Source organism: Suncus etruscus, chromosome 15 (assembly GCF_024139225.1).
Source record: "Suncus etruscus isolate mSunEtr1 chromosome 15, mSunEtr1.pri.cur, whole genome shotgun sequence".
Classification (NCBI taxonomy): Eukaryota; Metazoa; Chordata; class Mammalia; order Eulipotyphla; family Soricidae; genus Suncus; species Suncus etruscus.
This window is the reverse complement of record NC_064862.1, coordinates 92,143,491-92,165,311: the sequence shown is the minus strand read 5'-3', so window position 1 is coordinate 92,165,311 and position 21,821 is coordinate 92,143,491. Positions and strand designations below refer to the sequence as shown.

At 57.9% G+C, this 21,821-nt stretch overlaps 1 protein-coding gene across 1 annotated transcript; it reads right to left on the bottom strand.

Moving 5' to 3' along the window:
* Window positions 1–499: 499 nt before the first annotated feature.
* On the bottom strand, window positions 500–11,091 carry IL12RB1 (interleukin 12 receptor subunit beta 1). The gene is made up of 17 exons (XM_049788378.1): window positions 11,040–11,091; window positions 10,249–10,407; window positions 9,994–10,120; window positions 9,373–9,542; window positions 9,051–9,190; window positions 8,932–8,980; window positions 8,704–8,826; window positions 8,296–8,378; window positions 6,361–6,586; window positions 5,106–5,249; window positions 4,304–4,444; window positions 3,605–3,763; window positions 3,265–3,468; window positions 2,754–2,850; window positions 2,488–2,569; window positions 1,322–1,515; window positions 500–599 (listed from the first exon to the last, which is right to left on the bottom strand). Exons 1-17 carry the CDS (start codon window positions 11,089–11,091, stop codon window positions 500–502), a joined length of 2,250 nt encoding a protein of 749 aa, XP_049644335.1.
* Window positions 11,092–21,821: the final 10,730 nt, after the last annotated feature.

Below are 21,821 nucleotides of genomic sequence, written 5' to 3'. Positions count from 1 at the left end.
AGGCTAGCGCAGGCAAGGCAGGCACCTTACCTCCAGCGCCACCGCCCGGCCCCTCCATGTTTATTTATTTAGTTAGTTTTTGGCCCGTGTCTGGCAGTGCTCAGGGCTGACTCCTGTCTCTGGGCTTTGGAATCACTCCTGGCATGCTCAGGGGGACCTGATGGGGTACCAGGTATCGAACCCGGGTCGGCTATGTGGCAGGCCATCGCCCTCCCTGCTGGGTGCTCATTTTTGGTCTGTTTTCGGGTCACACTCAGCAGTGCTCAAGGCTGACTCCTGGCTCTGTGCTCAGGGACCACCACGGCGGGGTTTGTGGAGGGGTGAAACTTGGCTGAGCCCCATGCCAGGCCAGGCCTCCCGTCCTCCCACGGCGCCTCATGCACCCCACCTGGGTCGGAACCAGAAAAGTCGGTTTTGCAAACTCCGTGGGCACTGCCGCCGCTGCCACCTGGCGGCCGTGAGCGGGACAGCAACAGCGCACCCCAAGGCGCTTTGGGGTTTAGGGGTCCCGCTGGAGCCCGTGGGGGGTCCCAAAGGAGACAACGCCAAGTCTGCTCACCACCAGGTTGATCTCCGAGTGGACAGTCCCCTGGGATCTCCTGGGCGGGAAAGGCAGAGCCAGGCCGGTTTTAGGGGTTTTGTCTTTTACCTTTTTTGGTGGTGGGGTTTGGGCCATACCCGGTGTCACACAGGGATTACTCCTGGCTCTGCGCTCAGAGATTCCTGGCAGCTTCGGGGGACCCTCTGCGATGACAGGGAGTGATTCAGGGTTGGCCGCATGCAAGGCAAAGGCCCTTTCTGCTGTACTCCCACTGTCCTGTCTTTCGGGGCTTCCTTGTGGTCCTTTAACTTTGTTCCTCGTGGACTGGTTGTCCTGGGTCTCCCAGAGGCTGATTGATAAGTGTGGGGGATAAATAAATGAATGAGTGAATGAATGAATAAATGAATGAATAACCAGCCCTTCCGAGAAAGGAGCACGAAGCTCTGTGGAAGCCTCTGTCGTCAGGACTTGAATTTGCTCCTTTGTTTATTGGGCGGGAATTGGCAGACAGCAGAGCAGCAGCTTGAACCCGGGACTCCCACAAAAAAAAAACCTGTTCCATACCTTCCCCGAGGAGGCAGGGACCAGCCCAAGGCCCCTCCGAAGTCCAGGCCACTGGGGCCGACTTCTCATCACCCCCCCATTTCCTGGGGTCCCTCCTGCCTGAACCCCCAAGGCCAGATCAGGGGGCTTCGGGCCTCTCGGTGGCCACTAGGCGGCATGCATGGATGGTCCTTCGGGCGCTGGACAGGCCTCTCCCGGCCGGGCTACTGGCCTCACCGCCCTGAGTCCTCCTTCGAGGATCCCGGGGGTTGCTGCATGTTCAGGCTGGTTTCAGAGCCACCCACCAGGGGCTCCTGCCCGGGACTGTCCAGACCCATCCCTGCCGCTTCCTCCAGGCAGCCGGTCACCGCCAAGGCCTCTTGCAGGGATGCTTCTTCTAGGAAGTCCTCTGGGCTGACCCAAAGCCAGGCCTTGGGAGAGGGAAATGGAAGTGGGTGGGGGACTCTGGGTGTCCCCATGTCCCGTCTTCACAATAGGGCCCAGGTCAGGAAATTCTGGATCCTGAGGCTAGTTAAAGGACCCACCCACTGTCCCGACTAACCTCCTCTCTGCCCCTCTCAGGAAATGCCTTTTTTCATCCCTTTTTTATTTTTTATTTTTTGGTTTTTGGTTTTGGGCCATACCCAGCAGCACTTAGGGGTTACTTCTGGCATGTTCAGGGGACCCTATGAGATGCCAGGGATTGAACCTGGATTGGCCACATGCAAGAAAATTTCCCTCCCTGTTCTGCTCTCACTCTGGCTCTGGGCCCCTACCGGTATTTCTTCTCATCCATGGGCAGAGCACTGACCTTCGAGCCCATTCTAGTGACAGAGTTTGTGCCCCCCCTCCAGCTCCCTTCCACTGGACAGTCACAGTCACAGTCTCAAGTCTGGGCCAGTAATGACAGCTTGACTCTGCCCTTCACTCCAGTTAATTCAGGTGACTTGGATGCCTCGTGTGCACTGAGGGAAGTGAAGCCCGGCTGCTGGATCTAATCCTGCCTGCTCCCCTCTTTTCTGTCCAAGCCTCTTGGGTGTCTGAGCCAAGGACATCACCCACCTTCTAGGAAGCTTTCAGGTTCCTGCTGGGGCCTCTTTCTGCCCAAATGCAGGGTGACCCTTCTGAGAGGTGGCCGGAGCTATAGCACAGTGGTAGGACATTTGCCTTGCACGTGGCCAACCCAGGACAGACCTGGGTTCAATTCTCCGGCATCCAGTATGGTCCCCTGAGTCTGCCAGGAGCGATTTCTGAGCTCAGAGCCAGGAATATCCCCTGAGCGCCAACGGGTGTGGGGAGAAAATAATCCCCCCCAAATTCCACTTTGCCCCATTGTCAGGGACACAGAGTGAACAGAGCAACATGGGGTCAGATGACCCTCGCATCAGCACGGGGCCCCTCACCTGCTTCCACTGGCTCCCGGGCATCTGGGTGGCTGAGCTGGCACAGGGCGAGGGCAGGGGTGGGCACAGGCACCGGGCAGCCCTGTGGGGGGCAGGGGTAAGTTTCTGCCTCATCTTAACCCCATTGCTCCATTGCTCTCGGCCTCGCACACTGTCAGGTTTGCCTCCCAGCACCCCGGGGTCCCCGAGCAGGGCCAGAGAATTGGGGACGGTGCCTGTGTTTGAGAAGCTAGGCCAGGCCGACCAACCACCCGCAGGACTGTTACCTGCTCAGGCCAAGGTAGCCCAGGACGCCCAGGAGGAAGACGGAGGCAAAGCTGCCAGTCCAGGCTAGGAAGACGGACATGGGGGACGGCTGGGCCTCTGGGTGCAAGAGGTCAGGGTTGGGGGGAGATCACACCCCAACCCCATCACCAGTCACACCAAGGGGTGGACACAGCACCCGCAATAATTTCTGAGGCTCCCAAGCTGCGGGATTGTCCCCTCTGCCTCCCTGAGACCCCCCTCAAAGGGGAAACAGCTGGATAGACTCCTGGCAAAGCAGGAGAGCACTGCTGAGGGGCAGTGCAGAGGAAAACCTGGCAGGCTTCCTGGAGAAGGGAGCCTTACAGTTGTTATTTTGTGTGTGTGTGTGTGTGTGTGTGTGTGTGTGTGTGTGTGTCTTGGGGCCCACCCAGGGGTGCTCAGGGGTTCCTCTGGCTCTGTGCTTGGTGCAAGAAGTTCCCTGCGGGCAGGAGCTGCTGGTGGCATTAGGAGTGGCAAGGCTCAGACCCTCACCTGTATGGAAGGTCACGGGGCGGCTCCAGGCTCCAGGTCCCCACGGCGAGTCTCCCCTAACCTGCACCCTATAGGGCCGCCCGGGCTGTAGGCCGACAAGACTGACGCGGGTCTGCGCAGGCCCCACGAGGCGCTCTGTGAAAAGAAATAAGTCCAGCCCGCCTGCTATGCTTACGCCCCTCAGGACCCTGTGCCTCAGTTTCCCTACAGGAAATGTAGGATCAGGTGTGGCAAGCTCAAGGAGCCCCAGGAAGGGAGCTTGGGGCCTGGCACCCCCCCCCCCGGCTTCAGCTCCTCTGCCCACCTTGAGCCCCACACCCACAGGGCTGCGCCCACCTACCTGGGGCCCAGGGTTCGAAGTCCTCTGCCTGGTAGCGAACCACATAGCCCTTCAGCGCCCCGGGACAGGTGCCCAGCGGGGACGGCGCCCAGGACAGCGACGCGGAGCCCCAGGTGACATTGCTGACAGACACAAGCTGCGGGATCCCCGCTGTTGACGCTGCGGACCCCAGACCCACCTCAAGTTTCCTGCTCATGGGCCCAGAATCGGGGAGACACCACCCCCACGCCTGACCCTCCACATTCTTGTAAGTTTGGGGGTCCCATCCAGGGATAAATCCTGACTCTGTGCTCAGGAATCACTCCTGAGAGTGCTCAGCGGTTACTCCTGCCTCTGTGCTCAGCGATTCTGACAGGACCTATGAAATGCCGGGACTTGAACCCGGGATGGGGGCCGGAGAGATAGCACAGCGGCATTTGCCTTGCAAGCAGCTGACCCAGGACCTAAGGTGGTTGGTTCGAGTCCCAGCATCCTATATGGTCCCCCGTGCCTGCCAGGAGCTATTTCTGAGCAGACAGCCAGGAGTAGCCCCTGAGCGCCGCCGGGTGTGGCCCAAAAACAAAACAAAAAAAGAGAGAACCCGGGATGGCCACATGCAAGGGTGTTTACCCTCCCTGCTGTGCTCTCACTCCGGCCTTATCTCCTGGGGATGTGTGTTGGGGCCACCCCACAGTTTAGCTGGGCACTGGGGCTACTCACCATTGTCCCCGAAGTAATAGGCTGACAGGACTGTCCACCATGAGGTCAGCTTCTCGGGTAGTGCCGAAGCAAAGACGGTGACACGGTAGCAGGTTTCCTGCTCCAGGAGGTCTCCGGGCACCTGGCTCCAGCTGTGATTCTCTGGAGGGATGACAAGGAAAAGGACTGGCCCAATGGACATGCACACTGTGCCCAGCCCTGCCCTTTCCTGCCTGCCGTACCACCGGCCAGAAGCACTGGACACACTCTTCTAAGTGCTTCAAAGCCCTTGTAAAAATGCCCCATCCTTCAGAATCCCTGCCCAGTGCTTAGCCCTTGCTCTAGTGCTCCTTGGCCTGCCCTGGGGTGTCCCTTCTCCCAGACTCAATTTCTCTACGAGGGGGCAAGCGTCTCCTGGATCAGCTCATCCTTCTCCCCATGTCCTCTGGTCAGTCATTCTGTCGCCAGCTCTGTGTCCGTCTCCTCTTTTTCGTTTGTTTTTGGGTCACACCCAGCAGCGCTCAGGGGCTGCTCCTGGCTCTACACTCAGAAACTGCTCCTGGCAGGCTCTGGGGACCAGATGGGATGCTGGGATTCCAACCACCGTCCTTCTGCATGCAAGGCAAATGCCCTGCCTCCATGCTATCTCTCCGGCCCCTCCTCCTCTGATTTTTAGCTAACACCCCCTACGACGACGTGTGACCTGCCTGGCTGGCAGTGCTGAAAACCTGGAAACCCAGGATAACATCTGTCTGCTCAGATCCGGGTCCCAAAGTGGGAGATGACGGTTTGGGGAACAGAGCCCAGGGTGTGTGTCTCATACCAGTCCCATACAGGGGTGCCAAGAGGGTGCAGGAGGCCTCGCCACCTCCATGCTGTGGCTCCCAAGTGACGCAGTAGGTGGAGCCATGGGCGACTCCTACCTCATGTAGACTGGGGCCTGCGCTGATGTTCAGGGGAGCTGCGTCTATGGGGAGACCGGGACACCTCAGGGCAGATCCCCTGGACCCCCCAATTCCTGCAGAGTCCAGCCCCCAGACAGGGAACAGACTTGGTCAGAGCTGAGACAAGAAGGGTTCATATAGAGTGAATTTGGCCTCGACTCAAAGATTCGCACCAATGGATGGAGAGCACTGGCTTTTACACACAGCCGACCCGGGTTCAATTCCCACCATCCCAGTGGGTGTGACCCCAAAATTTAAAGCGATAAAAGCAAGAGCTGGAGTGATAGCACAGCGGGGAGGGCATTTGCCCCATAGGATACTCTGAGCCTGCCAGAAATGTTTTTTTGTTTTTGTTTTTGTTTTTGGTTTTTGGGCCACACCCGGCAATGCTCAGGGGTTACTCCTGGCTGTCTGCTCAGAAATAGCTCCTGGCAAGCACGGGGGACCACATGGGACACCGGGATTCAAACCAACCACCTTTGGTCCTGGATCGGCTGCTTGCAAGGCAAACGCCGCTGTGCTATCTCTCCGGGCCCCAGAAATGGATTTTGAGTACAGTCAGGAGTAACCCCTGAGCACACCAGGTGTGGTCCAAAAGCAAACACCCCCCCCCCCAAATAAAAAAGAAGGCATATTTCTTTTGTTTTTGTTTTTGTTTTTGTTTTTGGGCCACACCTGGTGGTGTTCAAGAGGTTACTTTTGGCTGTCTGCTCAGAAATAGTTCCTGGCAGGCACGGGGGACCATATGGGACACCAGGATTCAAACCAACCACCTTTGGTCCTGGATCGGCTGCTTGCAAGGCAAACGCCGCTGTGCTATCTCTCCGGGCCCAAGAAGGCATATTTCTACAGATGTGTAAATGTCTGTGCAGACAGAAACCAGCTGAGGGAAGCCCCAGTTTTGCTCTGCCCCCTTCACCGTTCTCTGGCCCTGGTTTAAATAAAACTTTATTAACAGCAGCTGGTTTTAACAGTGCTGTCTTGGGCCACTCTGAGAGTTTCTGGTTTTTCCCTGCTCGGGTGAGACCCCCCCGTCCTTGCCCCCCAACCTGGGGCCACCTCTCCTGGGCTCAGCAGAAATAAAAAGACACAGTGTCGGCTCAGCTCCCACCCCGCACCCGTGCCCAGGGGTACCTGTGCGGGCGTGGGCAGGAATGTGCCAGGACCGGTTGGGGCCAGAGCCGACTTCGGAGGCAACCGTCAGGCTGTAGGCGGCACCCGAGATGTTGAGGGTCACCCCGGTGTGCAGGGGCCACACGGCCCAGGCCTTGGCTTTACAGGCACAGGACAGCATGTTCAGGTAGACGTGGTAGGTTGGCAGGTTGTTGGCACAGGCCTCTGGGAGCTCTGGCCGGAGCAGCTGGTGATGGGGTGAAAGATGATGCATGGGGATCCTCAAGGGCTGACGTTGAGAGATGGAGGTAAAAACTACCCCAGATTGGAAAATAAAAACTCATAAAACCCTGTGCTGGCTCAGCTGTTGGGACGTCAGCACTTGAGGGCTGTGTGTGCATCGTGGTTTGAGGGGCCTGTCGCTGAGATCAGGGTTCAGGGGAGAACTTCTTTGGGCCCTGAGACCTGAAGTCAAGGAGTTTTCCCCAAGAATAAGAATAATTGGGGCCGGAGAGATAGCATGGAGGTAAGGCGTTTGCCTTTCATGCAGGAGGTCATCAGTTCGAATCCCGGCGCCCCATATGGTCCTCTGTGCCTGCCAGGAGCAATTTCTGAGCGTGGAGCCAGAAATAACCCCTGAGCACTGCCGGGTGTGACCCAAAAACCACAAAAAAAAAAAAAAAAAGAATAAGAATAATTTTAGGGCCCGGAGAAATAGCACAGCAGCGTTTGCCTTGCAAGCAGCCGATCCAGGACCTAAGGTGGTTGGTTCGAATCCCGGTGTCCCATAGGGTCCCCCGTGCCTGCCAGGAGCTATTTCTGAGCAGACAGCCAGGAGTAACCCCTGAGCACTTCTGGGTGTGACCCAAAAACAAACAAACAAACAAAAAGAATTATTTTAGACGGGGCCAGACAGATAGCATGGAGGCAAGGTGTTTGCCTTCCATGCAGAAGGATGGTGGTTCAAATCCCAGCATCCCATATGGTCCCCTGAGCCTGTCAGGAGCAATTTCTGAGCATAGAGCCAGTAGTAGCCCCTGAGCACTGCCGGGTGTGACCCAAAAACCAAAAAGAAAAAAAAAAGTTATGGGCTCGGAGAGATAGCACAGCGGTGTTTGCCCTGCAAGCAGCTGATCCAGGACCAAAGGTGGTTGGTTCGAATCCCGGTGTCCCATATGGTCCCCAGTGCCTGCCAGGAGCTATTTCTGAACAGATAGCCAGGAGTAACCCCTGAGCATTGCCGGGTGTGGCCCAAAAACCAAAAAAAAAAAAAAAAAAATTATTTGAAGTGGGTCAGAGCAACGGCACTGCAGAGAGGGCATTGGCCTTGCATGCAGCCAACCAGGCTTGATCTCCGGCATCCCAGAGGATCCCCTGGGCCTGCCAGGAGTGAGCCCCGAGCATCACTGGTGTGGCCCCAAACCTCAAAAAGAATTATGCTATGTGGGTCAGGGAGTGGAACAGAGGAAAGGTGTGTGTGCCAGTGCACTCAGCCAAGCCTGACTCAGCTCCAGCACCCCAGGGGATTCCCTTAACGCTGCCGGGAGCAAGCCCTGAGCAAGGCCGGGTACGGCCCAAAGACAGACAAATGGTATCGGAGGGACCGGCCAGGCCAGCGAGCTTATTGGCATGGGAAGAGTCAGTTCTGGGGAATCTTGCGGGATTCTGGGAAACGGCTCATGGGCGGTGCTTGGGTTTGTCCCTCAGTCTGTTTGGTTTTGGGTTTGGTTTTTGGGTCACACCGGTGGCGGCGCTCAGGGGTTCCTCCTGGCTCTGTGCTCAGAAATCGCTCCTGGCATGTTCGGGGGAAGCATAGGGATGGCAGGGCTTAAACCCGGGTCTTTCTTGGGTTGGTCGCATGCAAGGCAAAAGCCCTACAGCTGTGTTATCGCTTTATCCCTGTCCCTCAGTCTGGTCAGGTCCTTGGCCAAGTGGGTCACCCAGGCGGGACAGTACCTGCCCGCCCAGTCTCAGCTGCCTCCTCCCATCCTGGCCCAGCAGCCCCAGGGACACATTCAGCTGCGGCAGCGCAGGGGTATCTGGAATGAGACAGAAGTGGGGTGACTGGTGGTGTCTGGGAGGGCCAGATCCTCTGTTGAACGGGCTGTCAGGTCATTCTGGAATATGAGAAGAGGAAGACCTGGGCACAGGCTGGCACCCCTGAGCCTCACTGGGTGTGAACCCCAAGAAAAATCTCTAAATCCCTGCCCTGATATTTAAGGATCACCACCTAATTTCGAATTCCCGCCGCCTGATTTCTAACACCCGCCACCTAGTATCTAATACCCACCACCTTGTTTTTAGCTACCGCTGCCCGGTTTCTAAAGCTCATTCACCCGGTTCCTGGACCCTGGGTTCTCTCACCCAGGGGGCTGCACACGGGGCTGCTCCAGCTGCTCCAAGGCCCCCCAGGATCCACCCGGCCCCGGCGTCTTCGGAACTGGAACTCTCGAATGACTCCGTCCTCCAGCGGCCAGAGGCAGGACTCTGGAGGGTAGGGGGACAGGGAGGCGGCTCAGGTCCCAGCCAGAGGCCCCTGGACCCAGGGGTGGGGGGGTGTCAGGGCCTCCTGGGGGTCACCTGCCCTATTACCATCCAAGGTGTCCGGGGAGCCGGGTGCGTCCTGCTCGTCGCAGTCACCCTGGAGGACATCCCAAAGTCAAGGGTGGAAAAGAGAGGGACCCTGGGCCGGGACCAGGGCTCGAACTCACCAACACCCAGTAGCCACCTGCTGGTCGCTGCTGGAACTGCACGCGCGCGTCGCCCTGGCCGGCCGTGGCCACCCACTGGGCCAGCAGCCGCCCCGCGCGCCTGGACACGACGATGGGCCCCTGGGGAGGGTCGTATTTGACTGCAAAGGGAGCAGGGGGAAGGTGAGGGCCCTGCAGAACGTTCCAGAAGGTCTCGCTGGGCCCCTCCATGTTCTGGGCTACCCCCGAGTCCTCCCCAGATTTGCATGCAGGGCTCAGTGCGCCTTGGGGGAGTGGGGAGGCCTCGCATGGCTGGGGGACAAGAGGGACCTCGCAGGCTCACCCCATCTGCTGAGGGTCACGTTCACCCTTGGGGTCCTCCGAGTGCCCCCGGCACCTCGGGACTCCACCCAGAAGGACACAGCACGGCGGACTGGCACCTCGGCCTGGTCGGAGAACTGGACCCGCGTGGCCTCGCCCGCCTCGAAGTAGCAGCAGCGCCGGGGTCCGATGCTGGGCATAGTCTGGTCTCAGTCAGGGGAGACCCAGTGCCTGGGTCCCCTATTTCAGGCACCAACTGCCCCCCATAAGTGACAGACACTGGGGCCTCGGGATGTTGGGGTGATGGGGAGAGGCTAAGAGAGCCCCAGTATGAGCCTACCTCCGTGCCTGCCTGGACCAGACCCCAAAACCCAGCCCTCCTCCTCCTCCCTGGAACCAAACAGGACAAGCACCACTGAGGTGCAGGTCTGGGGGCCGGTGGTGAGGTGGGATAAAAGGCAGCAGGCTGGGGGGTTGAGAGCCAGGTGACATGGGTAGGGAGCAAGGTTGCTGGATTGCAAGGGTGCAGGGAGGAGCTTGCAGAAGTGAGGGGAGAAAATTGCAGGGGTGGGGGGAAGGGAGGGCAGTGCTGCAGGAATGCAGGAGTGAGGGGAGAAGATTGCAGATGTAATGGCGGGCTCACCAGCAGCGCAGGAAGTGGTTGACCCCCTGCCTCGGCCCCTCATAGTCCCAGATACACTCGAACCCAGCCCCTGGCAGCCGGTAGCAGCTCAGATCTCTAGGGCCTGGCTCAGAACCTGCTGGGGTCCCTGCACGGGGAGAGAATGACCCATGAAGGAGTCGTGTACATCTTCCGTGATGGAGCCTGGGGGACCTCAGGGCCACGAGCAGAGGCGATGCCCGCTCCCTCCGTGGGCTCAGCACTGCCCGGACCAACCGTAGCCCCTCCCCACGCACGACTCCTCAGACCCCAGGCCTGGGGTGGAGGGAGGAGCAGGGGGTGCCAGCTCCCAACACACAACAGGGACTGTCTGACCTGACTCCTCCTCAGGGTATGGGAGGGCCCTGAAGCAGCATTCCTCAGGGTCACAGGCCTCTGCAGAGACAAGGGCCAGGTCAGGCTGGGGACACACATGACAAACATGGCCACCGACTCACACCACCTACATCTCTGTTCACCCATCTGCCAACCACCTTCCTTATTCTCTCAATCCATCAGTCGATCCACAAATCCATCATCCATCTGTTCATCCACCTATCCATCCACCCAACCACCTATCCACCCACGCATCCACCTACCCATTTACCCAACTATCCACCCACCCAACACTCATCATCCATCCACCCATCCACCCAACTCACCCATTCATCCATCTGTCTGTCCATCTATCCATTCCCCAATCACTTCAGCCAAGATCCCATCTGGTCACCCGCCCCCCTTCCATCCCCAGTCTCCCCACTGCGTGACCCCAATGGCTCCGGGACCCTCAGTAAGGCCCACTCAGCTGTGCTATATCCTACATGTGCGCCAGCCCTCTTCAGCACCCTGTGAGGGAAACTGAGGCGCAAAGTGATACACACTGTCCAGGGCACAGGCATAGGCTCCTCTGACCCCCATTTCAGCCTTCCCCTGCATGGTGCTCCCAACTAAGCATTTCTGGAAGACTTGGCCCATCCTCAAGGCAGGCATGGGCCACAGAGCGGGGACCCCCCTCCCACAGGACTCACCTCCCTGCCCGCCTGGCAGCAGCAAGAGGAGGGGGAACCAGGCCGGCCCCATAGGTGCGGAGGTCCTCTGAGGGGCGTCACGCGGAGCCACCGAGCCCCAGAGTCGGGACAGATGTCAACCGGGGTAGCATCTCAAAATGAAAGAGAAACCCAGGAAGTCAACTCGGAGGTGGTGGCCTAGTTTGTACAAAGGGGCTGAGAAGCCAATCTTGAGTCAGGCCAGGGGTCTCACATGGGAAAGCAGAGCTGTCTGTGTTTGGGGGATCACTTATGTGTCCTGACAATACTCTTCTCTGAGGGACAGGAGGGCAGTTCTGGGTGTTGGGGTGACGCCTCCGTGTTAGAGGCTGAGAAACTATCAGGGAGATTGTGGGTGAGGTTTGAGGGACACCCGGGGGTGTGTGAGGAGGGCCCTAGACTCCTTTGGGGGTGAAGGTGATGCTTGCAACAAACTGTGAGGAAGGGCTGACTTGAACCCCAAAACTGAAGTTTTGTTTCTGAGTTTGTTTGTTTTTCGGTTTTTGGTTTTTGGGTCACACCCAGCGGTGCTCAGGGATTACTCCTGGCTGTCTGCTCAGAAATAGCTCCTGGCAGGCACGGGGGACCCTATGGGACACCGGGATTCGAACCAACCACCTTAGGTCCTGGATCGGCTGCTTGCAAGGCAAACGCCGCTGTGCTATCTCTCCGGGCCCTTGTTTCTGAGTTTGAGGCATACCCAATGAGACTCAGGGCTGACTCCTGGCTCTGTGCCCAAGGAGCACTTGTGGCAGAGCTTGGGGGATCCTATGTAGTTGGGAACTGAGCCCGGGGTCGGCCGCCTGCATTGCCCCGTGCCTTGACCTTCACACTTGGTCTTAGTCAAAAGGCCGAGAAGCGATTGCTTTGACCTTTCTTTAGTCTTTCTTCAGAGCCCCCCCAAACCAATTCTGCTCGTTGGGTCCCATAAAAGAAATGAATCTCAAAGCATCCCCAAGATCGGGTACCCAGAGGCCAAGCAAAGAACACAGCAGTGGGGAGAGCCTTTGCCTTGCACGTGGCTGACCTGGGCTTGATCCCCGCCATCCCATAGGTTCCCTCTAGCCTGCCAGGAGCAATTTCTGAGCACAGAGTCGGGAGTAACCCCTGAGTACTGCCGGGTGTGGCCCCAAAACCCAACAACAGCAACAACAAAAAAGAATGTTCTGGAAGGAAAAGGAGATGGATATTGCATCCATCTGTGCCCCTCTGTTTCTTCTGTGCCCCTCGGCTCGGTCATTGAGCTCAGGATCAGGGAGCGTTTGTGTGGTGGGGAAACTGAGGCATAGGCAGATGGGAGGGGCTCCAGCTCTGGGGAGCAGCAGGGGTGGGTGCGGGCACCCTGGGATGAGATCAGAGCCAGGAACAAAGGCCTTTGTCAAGCTGGCAGGCAGCGCCCCGACCCTGTGAGCTCCCCACACACTGGGGCCTTTATGGGACACGGGGTTGGGGGGGGTGTTCCCATGTGCGGTAAGTTGGGGGGATGGGGCTGGGCCAGGATGAGGAGAGAGAGAAAGAGACAGAGAGAGACAGAGGGAGAGGGAGGGAAGGAGGAAGGGAGGGCTGGTTCCGACTTATAGCATATCCAGGAGGGCATTTATTTGCCTTGCACATGGCTAACCTGGGTTCGATCCCCGACATCTCATAGGTATTCAGAGCACTGCCAGGAGTAATTTCTTTTTTTTTTTTTTTTTTTTTTTTTTTTTTTGGTTTTTGGGCCACACCCGGTGACGCTCAGGGGTTACTCCTGGCTATGCGCTCAGAAGTCGCTCCTGGCTTGGGGGACCATATGGGACGCCGGGGGATCGAACCGCGGTCCGTCCTAGGCTAGCGTAGGCAAGGCAGGCACCTTACCTTTAGCGCCACCGCCCGGCCCCCAGGAGTAATTTCTGAGCACAGAGCCAGGAGTAACCCCTGAGCACCACACCTCCAAAATGAGACAGAGAGACAGAGACAGAGAGACAGAGAGTCAAGAGTCAAGAAAGGAGGGCATCAGCCTTATTCCAGGCAGACTAGGGCTCAAGCCCAGTTTCCCATGCCGTCCCCTGAACTGGGTTGGCCTAACCCCCCAACAAAACCGCTGAGGACAAAGCTTGTCTCTGAGCCTCCTCCAGGCCGCCAGAGCTTCATAATCCACACCTGCTCCCTCCAGGAAACTGGGGAGCACCCCCCAGCACTGCTGGGGGGATAGACCCAGGGCTGACCCACTTTCAGAAGCCCTGGGCAGGCACAGGGGTGGAAGGAAGACAGGAAGTAGTGGCCAAGGGGCCCTCGGAAATTGTGACAGGAACTTCCCCACCCCTCGCTGCGCCTTCTTCCGGGGGACAGTGACCTTCAAAATCTGGGGGTTGGGGGCAGGGTCTGGCTTTCCTTCAGCAGGGCCTTGCAGAGTTTGCAGGCAGAAGGGAGATGTTCCTCAGGTCCTGGCACTTTTCCTAACTGGAAAAAAACCAAACACAGACAAACAGACCAGCCCATTTCACATTGAGTCTCTTTGTCCTCCTCATAAGAGCACTTGAGGAGGGTTTTCTTTGTTTTTGTTTTTGTTTTTGTTTTTTTGGGGGGTCACACCCGGAAGCGCTCAGGGGTTACTCCTGGCTTTATGCTCAGAAATCTCTCCTGGCAGGCTTGGGGGACCATCTGGGATGCCGGGATTCGAATCACCGTCCTACTGCACGCAAGGCAAACGCCTTACCTCCATGCTATCTCTCCGGCCCCTTGAGGACGGTTTTTTTTTTTTTTTTTTTTTTTTTTTTTTTTTTTTTTTTGGTTTTAGGGTCACACCCAGCAGTACTCAGGGGTTACTCCTGGCTCTACACTCAGAAATTGCTCCTGGCAGGCTCGGGGGACCATATGGGATGCCGGGATTTGAACCACCGACCTTCTGATTGTGAGGCAAATGCCTTACCTCCATGCTATCTCTCCGGTCCCTTGAGGAGGGTTTTAATGGATGTGTAGAAGTTCATTCTCCCAGCAAAGGTCCACTGACTCCACTGACACACACTGGGAGGCCTCTCAGGAGATGTGAAAAGGGGTTGTGTGATGCTTGAGGGTTCGACCAGGCACGACGGAGCCCTCAGTAGATACACTCTGGCCATGGAGGCGTCCTGAGCACGGCCGAGATCTCCAAGGGAAACACAAGAGTTTTGACCCCTTCCAGGTCTCCCCAAACTGTCCTTCTCTCACCCACCTGGTTCACCATGGTCCCCGTTCGCCCAGTTCCACCTCTGGAACAGGGTCTGTGAAATTTCTTTCCTTTTGAGGGGAGGGTTGGGCCACACCCAGGGGTGCTCAGGGATCCCTCCTGGCTCCGTGCTCAGGAATCACTCCTGGGAGGCTGAGGGGACCCTATGGGATGCCAGGGATCGAACTTGGGTCAGCTGTGTGCAAGGCAAACACCTTCCCACTGTGTTATCGCTCTGGCCCCAGCAGGAGGCTTTTTTAAGTAGTGGCACTGGGGAGGGTCAGTACAGCGGGGTGGGCTTGTGTCTTGCAACCTTGCAATCCAGCCAACCCGAGTTTAGCTTCCAGCATCCCAGAAGGGTCCGAGCACCCTTGGGTGGGAACTTCCTTCAAAATTTACCCAAATTTGTATATGAACTGAGGGCAGAATGATCCAGCAGCCACCCCAGAGGAAACACTCCAGGCTCCCTTGAGGTCTGAGTGGGTGACCGGGCTGTGGATTATATTGTGAAATACAATACAGCCACTAAAAAGGAACGAAGACCTGGCCTTGACTTTGCAATGTAACCCAAAACCTTTCCAGCAGGGAGAGAACCGGAAACACCCCCAGGAATCAAGTCTAGACCCCTTCGCCCAACCAGACAGGAAGCCCAGAGTGGGGTTCGGGTGCTGGGGGCAGGAAATTGCCCCTGGGGTGAAAGGGAGACTCGTTAGAGCTTTGAAGCCACACCTGGGTGGGCAGCAGGGCATTGAGGCTGCTCTATCTGGGCACCCACTCCACGCCCAGCCCTTTGGAGCCGGAGTGGCTGGGCCGCCACTCTCTGGAAGACACTCTCAGGCGGCCCCCTGTACCCGTTCTTACAATAAAGTTTTATTACCACAGGGGCCAGTATTAGGGGCGGGGGCGTAGGGGTGCGGAAAGACAAGGGCTGCAGGGCCAGGCAAGGGCAGTGCCCTGGAAGGGCAGAGTTTGACCCGTTGCCTGCCATGCCAGTTCCATGCCTTGCAAGGAGGAGAAGGCTCACCAATGGCTTTTGAATTTGGGGAATTTGGGGGGAAAAGACAATTTTCCAACTTGAAGTCGCACCACCATAGTGCCAAATTTTAATATTAATTTAATTTTTTTTGTTTATGGGTCACACCTGGCAGTGCTCAGGGGTTACTCCTCGCACTACACTCAGAAATTGCTTCTGGCAGGCTCAAGTGGGTGGACCCAATGGGATGCCATATGGGATTCGAACCACCGTCCTTCTGCATGCAAGGCAAACACCCTACCTCCATGCTATATCTCCGGCCCCCAATTTTTATTATAAATGTAATTTAATGAATGCATTATTTATTCTTGGCGGAGGGGCGAGGGGGACGACGAGAAGCCGGGTTAACCCGTGCAGGACTGGAGGACGTGCCTGTCGGGAGCACAGAGACTCTCCGGGGAGCCTCAGTTTCCCCACTGCAAGAAGCGCGCTCCCCTCCCTGCAGCATCCCAGTTGTTTACTTCGGGGCCGGGCGGGCGGAGCCACGAGTGGGCGTGGTCATCAGTGGGCGTGGCCGGGCGTCTCGCCCAATGGGGGCGGGCCTCGGTGGCGGGATCCCGCGGTGGGGCGGGGCCGGGAGGCGTCAGCTGACCGCGGCGGCCAATGGCGCTCGAGGGGCGGGGCCGGGTTGGGAGGGCGGGGCCGGGGGCGGGGCCCGGCGGGATTCGCGACCATGGACGAGCCGAGCCTGCTCCGGCGCCGGGGGCTCCAGGTGAGACCGGGGCGGGCTCGAGGGCGCCGGGCGCGGGCCGGGGGGCACCTGCCGGGCTGCAGGGGGTGGAGCGCGGCGGGCCCCAGGGCGCCCGATCGGCGCATCCCCGGAGCTCCTTCGGCTGGGGAATTGGCTTGGAATAAGGATCCTGCCCCCCACCCTTGGTGGACACTTGGGGAAACTGAGGCAGCAAGCCAAGGATCGGGGATCGGGGCGGGGGGCTCGGGGTCTCGGCCCAGCTGAATCAGAGCCGCTCCCGGAGCTCTGGCGCTGGATGCACGATGGATCCCCCCGAGCCTCGGTGCAGGAGCTTGAATCCAATCAGAATTTCATTCATTGCTGCTGCAGACGTGAATTTTTCCTGCGTCCTCCCTGCCCTGGTCCCTTCTGGCCTCCTTTCCCCAGCTCGCCGAGGGCCCCCGATGGAGGTCTTGGGGGCTTCGCAGCAACCCGGCTACACACCCAGCGGGTCCTGTCCCAGCTGCTCCCTTGGCAGCCCCGGGCCTCAGTTTCCCCACCTTGTGCAGTGGGACAGAAGGCGGTGTGTGGATGCGGGTGGAGTAGGGCTCAGGCAGGTGCAGGAGCTGGAGAGTCCCCCGTTATTCTGATTCCCTAGGGAGACACCCCAGAGTCTACTCCAGGAGTGAGGGCAGGAGACCTGGACACTTCTGGGCCTGCAGTGTCAGGCTTGAAGGCCCCCGAGGGACGCCGGACATCTCTGCAGAAAGTGTGGGAACCCCTTGGCTTTGGGGCACCCCGGGATTCTGCAGAAGCAGCGGGTGTGTGGTTGCTTTTTTTTTTTTTTTTTTTTTTTTTTAAGGGGAACAAAGGAGCCTGCTGGAAGCCAGAAGTTTGTCCGGGCAGAGCCGAGGGCCAAGGGGGTCTGTGGGCCTCTGGCTCAGATGTGCGGTGGGGACACCCCCTGCACCTCTGGATTATTTTAGGGAGCAGGGCTCTGAGAGGCCAGAGTCAAGGGGTGCCCGGGAAGAGCAGGCCCTGCGGCAGGGGTGCTGGGAGGGCGGATGGGGGTGCCAGGCCCTGCCTGGAGTCCCAGTTAGGCACCAGCCCCGCCCCCGGCCTCTTATAAATAGGGAAACCGCCTTCCAGAAGGTGCCGGGGGCGCTGCTGACGTCAGCAAGTGGGGCCCGTTCCCAGGGGGGAGGACGAGGACGAGACTAGGCGCCCAGTGCCTGACAGCGGGAGCCCCAGTGGCAGAAGGGGAAACTGAGGCTCAGTGAGGCAGCCCCAGGGTGCGGGTGACCCAGGCTGGGTGTGACCCCCCAGGGAAGGTGCCTGGGTGGGGGTCAGGACCACCCTGAAGCAGACAGGAGAAAAGGGACAGCGCACCCCCAGATTCCCCCACCCTGCTAGGCCTGGCCAGAGCACATGCAGAGGTCCCGAGGCAGGAAATTGGCCTTGGGCTCCACAGGCGGGGCCTAGTGCCCTGGAGGTGGCTAGGGCCAGGGATGGGGTCCCAGCCCAGGAAGGCACCCCGATGTTGAGGGCAATTGAGGAACTGTCCAGGGGCTCCGAGGAGACCTCAGTGCAGGGCCCCCAAGACCCAGTCAGAGTTTGAGGGATGAAGGAGGCCGAGAACCGTGAAAACACAGAAGCAAGAACAGGCTGGAGCGAGGGCCCAGTGATCCGCCCAGTCTTTGCGATCATTGGGGAAACTGAGGCTCCAAAGGCTGAGAGCACCCGCAGAAGTCACAGGCCCGACTTTTGGCCAAGAGATTGAGGGGTGCCAATCAGGGTGCAGCCTGGGCCCCGTTATAACCAATCAATTGCTCTGAGGGCGACTTGGCCCCCGCAGGCCAGAGTCAATCTGAAGCAGCCAAAAAACCCAGGTCGGGCGCTAATTGGCTGCAAGGACATTGGTCCTTGTTCCTTAGTCAATGGGGTGGTGCCCTTTGGTGGGGGCGGCCCTTGCAGGTGTGACATCATCACCCAGGGTATGATGTCACACAACCACTGACATCACTCAGCTTCTATTTCCCACGCCCAGCAGGAAAATATCAGATTCTGGGGCCAGAGTGAGAGCACAGCAGGGAGAGGACTGGCCTTGCTTGCATGCAGGTTCGACCCGGGTTTGATCCCCAGCATCCAGCATCCGACAGGGTCCCCCGAGCCTGCCAGGATTGATTCCTGAGCACAGAGCCATGAGGAACCCCTGAGTGCTGCTGACACTGGCCCAGAAACCAAAAACCAAAAAGAAAATACTAGATTCCTTCCTGAGGGGCCTCCACCAGCCCAGAGCCTCCTGGCCTGCCTGGGCTTTATATCTCCCTGTGGCAGCTGTGCTGGGGTGCAGGCCTGGACCCCTTCCACTTTCTCTCCTCCTCCAGGAAGCCCTTGGGGTTGCCGACTTCTGGTTCCTCTTTGACTTCCTTTCTTCTTTCCATCTGCTTAGAAAAGGCGTCTGGGCTGTTCCCCAGCTCAAATGTCTCTCCCTCTCTCTTCCTTCCTCTTCTCTCTCCTCCTCCCTCTGTCTCAGTCCAACCTTTCTCCTTTTTCTCTGTCTCTGTCTCTCTTCCTCTCTCTCCCCCTCTCCATGCCCCCCAGCTGGGTTTCCGTGCCAAGCAGCTGGTCCCCACCATCCCAGAGCCGGGAGCAGTAGCGGCTGAGGGCGGGTCCCACCTACCCAGTCTGGGCTGGAGCCAGTCCTGGGGGTTTGGGGGGAACAGCCGAAGGCGGAAGCAGATGGTGCCGGGAAGAGGGGGAGCGGGGAGAGCTGGAGGTTCCGGGGTGCCCCTTCCACGGTGCTCCACAGGGCGAGGGGGGCGTCTTCACCTCCCGCTGCCTCTTGGCGCCTCTCTGTATTGGGGAAGCAAAGAACGTTTTGTGGTTAAATTGGGGCTTATTCTTGTCTCGTCTGATTAATTTTTCTCCAAACCTCCCCCAGAGCCAGGCGTGATTCCCCGAGGCAAGGCAGAGAAAGAGAGAGAGAGAGAGAGAGAGAGAGAGAGAGAGAGAGAGAGAGAGAGAGAGAGAGAGAGAGAGAGAGAGAGAGAGAGAATGTGTCTGTCTCTCTGTGTGTCTGTGTCTCTCTGTGTCTGTGTGTCTCTGTATCTCTCTATGTATGTCTCTATGTCTATCTCTGACTCTGTGTCTCTCTGTGTGAACTTTGCCCCTGAGGTCCCTGTTTCCACCTGTTGACAGGTCAATGACAGGCTGAGGATTGGGGTGCACTGGGGGTCTAGACTCCTTAAAACCTTACCTATGGGCGATCCCCCAGTCTCCCTGAGCTCCCGGGCCCCAAAGGCACCTCGCAGAAGGGAAGGCTGTGAAGTGGCCTCTGTGTCAGGGCTTGCTCAGGGGACCCTACGGGATGCTGGGGATGAAACTCGGGTCGGCCACTTGCAAGGCCTCAACGTCCTCCCCGCTGTGCTCTCGCTCTGGCCCTTCATACCCTGTTGAACAACCCTTTCCTGAGCTCCACTGTCAGCCCTTAACCTTCCTCTCTCTCTGGGGAGATCCTCCCTGCCCTGTCTCACCCCAGTGGTCCCAAATCTGGAAGCTTCCAGCCCACTGTTGGCTGTGAAACAATGATGTAATTGGTTGCCATGGTAAGCGCGTGTCCTGGCCACTGTGCCTCAGTTTCCTGGCCCTGAACGACGATCGGACAGTGGAAAGGGCGCTTGCCTTGAAGGTGGCTGACCCGGGTTCTATCCCTGGCATCCCAAAGGGTCTGCTGACCACCACTGGGGATGGCCCAAAACTACATCCCAAAATTATTATTAAAACTAATGTGATTCTGGGGCCAGAGAGGTGGCGCTAGAGGTAAGGTGTCTGCCTTGCAAGCGCTAGCCAAGGAAGGACCCCATTCGATCCCCCGGCATCCCGTATGGTCCCCCCAAGCCAGGCACAATTTCTGAGCGATTAGCCAGAAGTAACCCCTGAGCACCAAATGGGTGTGCCCCCCCCCAAAAAAAAAACTAATGTGATACTAATGAAATGTTGTAGAATGAGTCTGGTAGGCAGATAGATGAGCAGTCTGGAAGGACTTCCTGGATGAAGAAGCTTTTATATTTTTAGCTTTAAGCTGCAGTCAGCGAGGCCCAGAGAGGCGGGCGGGCGGGCCTCATGGAGCTCAGGCCTGAGCGCAGCCCAGAGGTCTTGGCTGAGGAGAAAAGGCAGGTGGGCTGGGCCGAGGCAGGGTACCAGGGTAGGTGGCAGGAAGATGTCCTGGCCGCAGGAGTCACCCTCGTCCTTTTCGTTTCTTGCAGAAAGAGCTGAGCCTGCCCCGCCGCGGCCGTGGGTGAGTTGAGGGGTTCTACCCGGGGGTGTGGTTGGAAGGGGGCTGGGTATGTTCCATTTCCTCCTTGCACCAAAACATCTTATCTATCCTGAAACCCCTTTGTATGTGCTCAGAGCTTCATAGGGGCCTCAGTCAGTGCCAACCAGGGGGGAAACTGAGGCACCGAGCCCTTTGCACCCTGGACCAAGGAGACCCAGCTTGAGGAGGGGGAAGCTTGTCTGGGACCCAGAGTCCAGGCGCTGGAACTGGCATAGCAGTGTGCTGGACCCGGCTTACATGCCTCCCAGGACGGAGAGCTCACTCTCTTCCTGGACTCTGGGACTTGGGGTTTGGTTCTGGGTGTGGCGGCGTATATATACCTGGCACTGGTTCTTTTTTTTTTTTTTTTTTTTTTTTTTTTTGGTTTTTGGGTCACACCCGGCGGCGCTCAGGGGTTACTCCTGGCTGTGTACTCAGAAATAGCTCCTGGCAGGCACGGGGTACCATGTGGGACACCGGGATTCGAACCAACCACCTTTGGTCCTGGATCCTGGATCGGCTGCTTGCAAGGCAAACACCTCTGTGCTATCTCTCCGGGCCCCTGGCACTGGTTCTTTTATCTATTTATTTTTTGTTTGGTTTTTCGGGCCACACCCATTTGATGCTCAGGGGTTACTCCTGGCTAAGCGCTCAGAAATTGCCCCTTGTTTGGGGGAACCATATGGGATGCCGGGGGATTGAACCGCGGTCGCGATCTTTCCTTGGCTAGTGCTTGCAAGGCAGACACCTTACCTCTAGCAGTGCCACCTCGCCAGCCCCAGGTTCTTTTATTTATTTATTTATTTATTTATTTATTTATTTATTTATTTATTTATTCTGCTTTTGGGCCAGAGCTGGCGGTGCCCAGGGATGACTCCTGGCTCTGTGCTCCGGGATCATTCCTACTAGTGCTCAGGGAAGACCTCCAGAAATCCTCAATCTGGCTGTGCAGTGTTCAAAGGTGCAGAGCTGTGTTTGGGTCCTGTAGACAACGGGGACCACCAGGGTGAGGGCTCCAGAGGTGCTGGAGGCCTCAGGGGCAAAACTCAGTGATGCCGGGGCTGGAGCCATAGCACAGCAGGGAGGGCACTTGCCTTGCACCAGGTTCAATCCCGGCATCTGACAGGGTCCCCCCCAGCCCTCCAGGGGTAATTCCTGTGCACAGGAGCCAGGAGTAACCTGAGCATGGCCGGGTGTGGGCTAAAAATGAAATCAACCAACCAAAAACCCAAAAACCCCAGAGCAACTGCGGTTGACCAGATTCAAACTCAGGTCCCAGAGCAAGCAAAGCCTGCAGCCCTGACCGCTGACAGCCGGCGAGCTTCCTAAGTCCAGACACTGTTTATTGATGTTTGGGGCCTGGGGGTTGGGGCTCCCCAAGGCACTGCTCTAGATAGTCATGCTCTAGAAATACAGTAGACAGAGGGACTTTCAGAATTGATCAAGGAAGGCTTCTGGGATGAGGTGACATTTGAGCTTCTAGTTGGAGGAGGCTGAAGGGGAAGCAAGATTCTTGCAGAGGGATCCACAGGGGTGGACTTGGCCTTGGGGTGACCCGA

Excerpts from the sequence above, each read along its gene's own strand:
- IL12RB1 (XM_049788378.1), bottom strand. The coding sequence starts at position 11,091 with ATGGGGCCGGCCTGGTTCCCCCTCCTCTTGCTGCTGCCAGGCGGGCAG. Across the intron at positions 10,121-10,248 it reads GTGCGTGGGGAGGGGCTACG|GGACCCCAGCAGGTTCTGAG; the intron begins GTTGGTCCGGGC and ends CTCCCCGTGCAG. Across the intron at positions 3,764-4,303 it reads CTATTACTTCGGGGACAATG|CGTCAACAGCGGGGATCCCG; the intron begins GTGAGTAGCCCC and ends TGGGGTCCGCAG.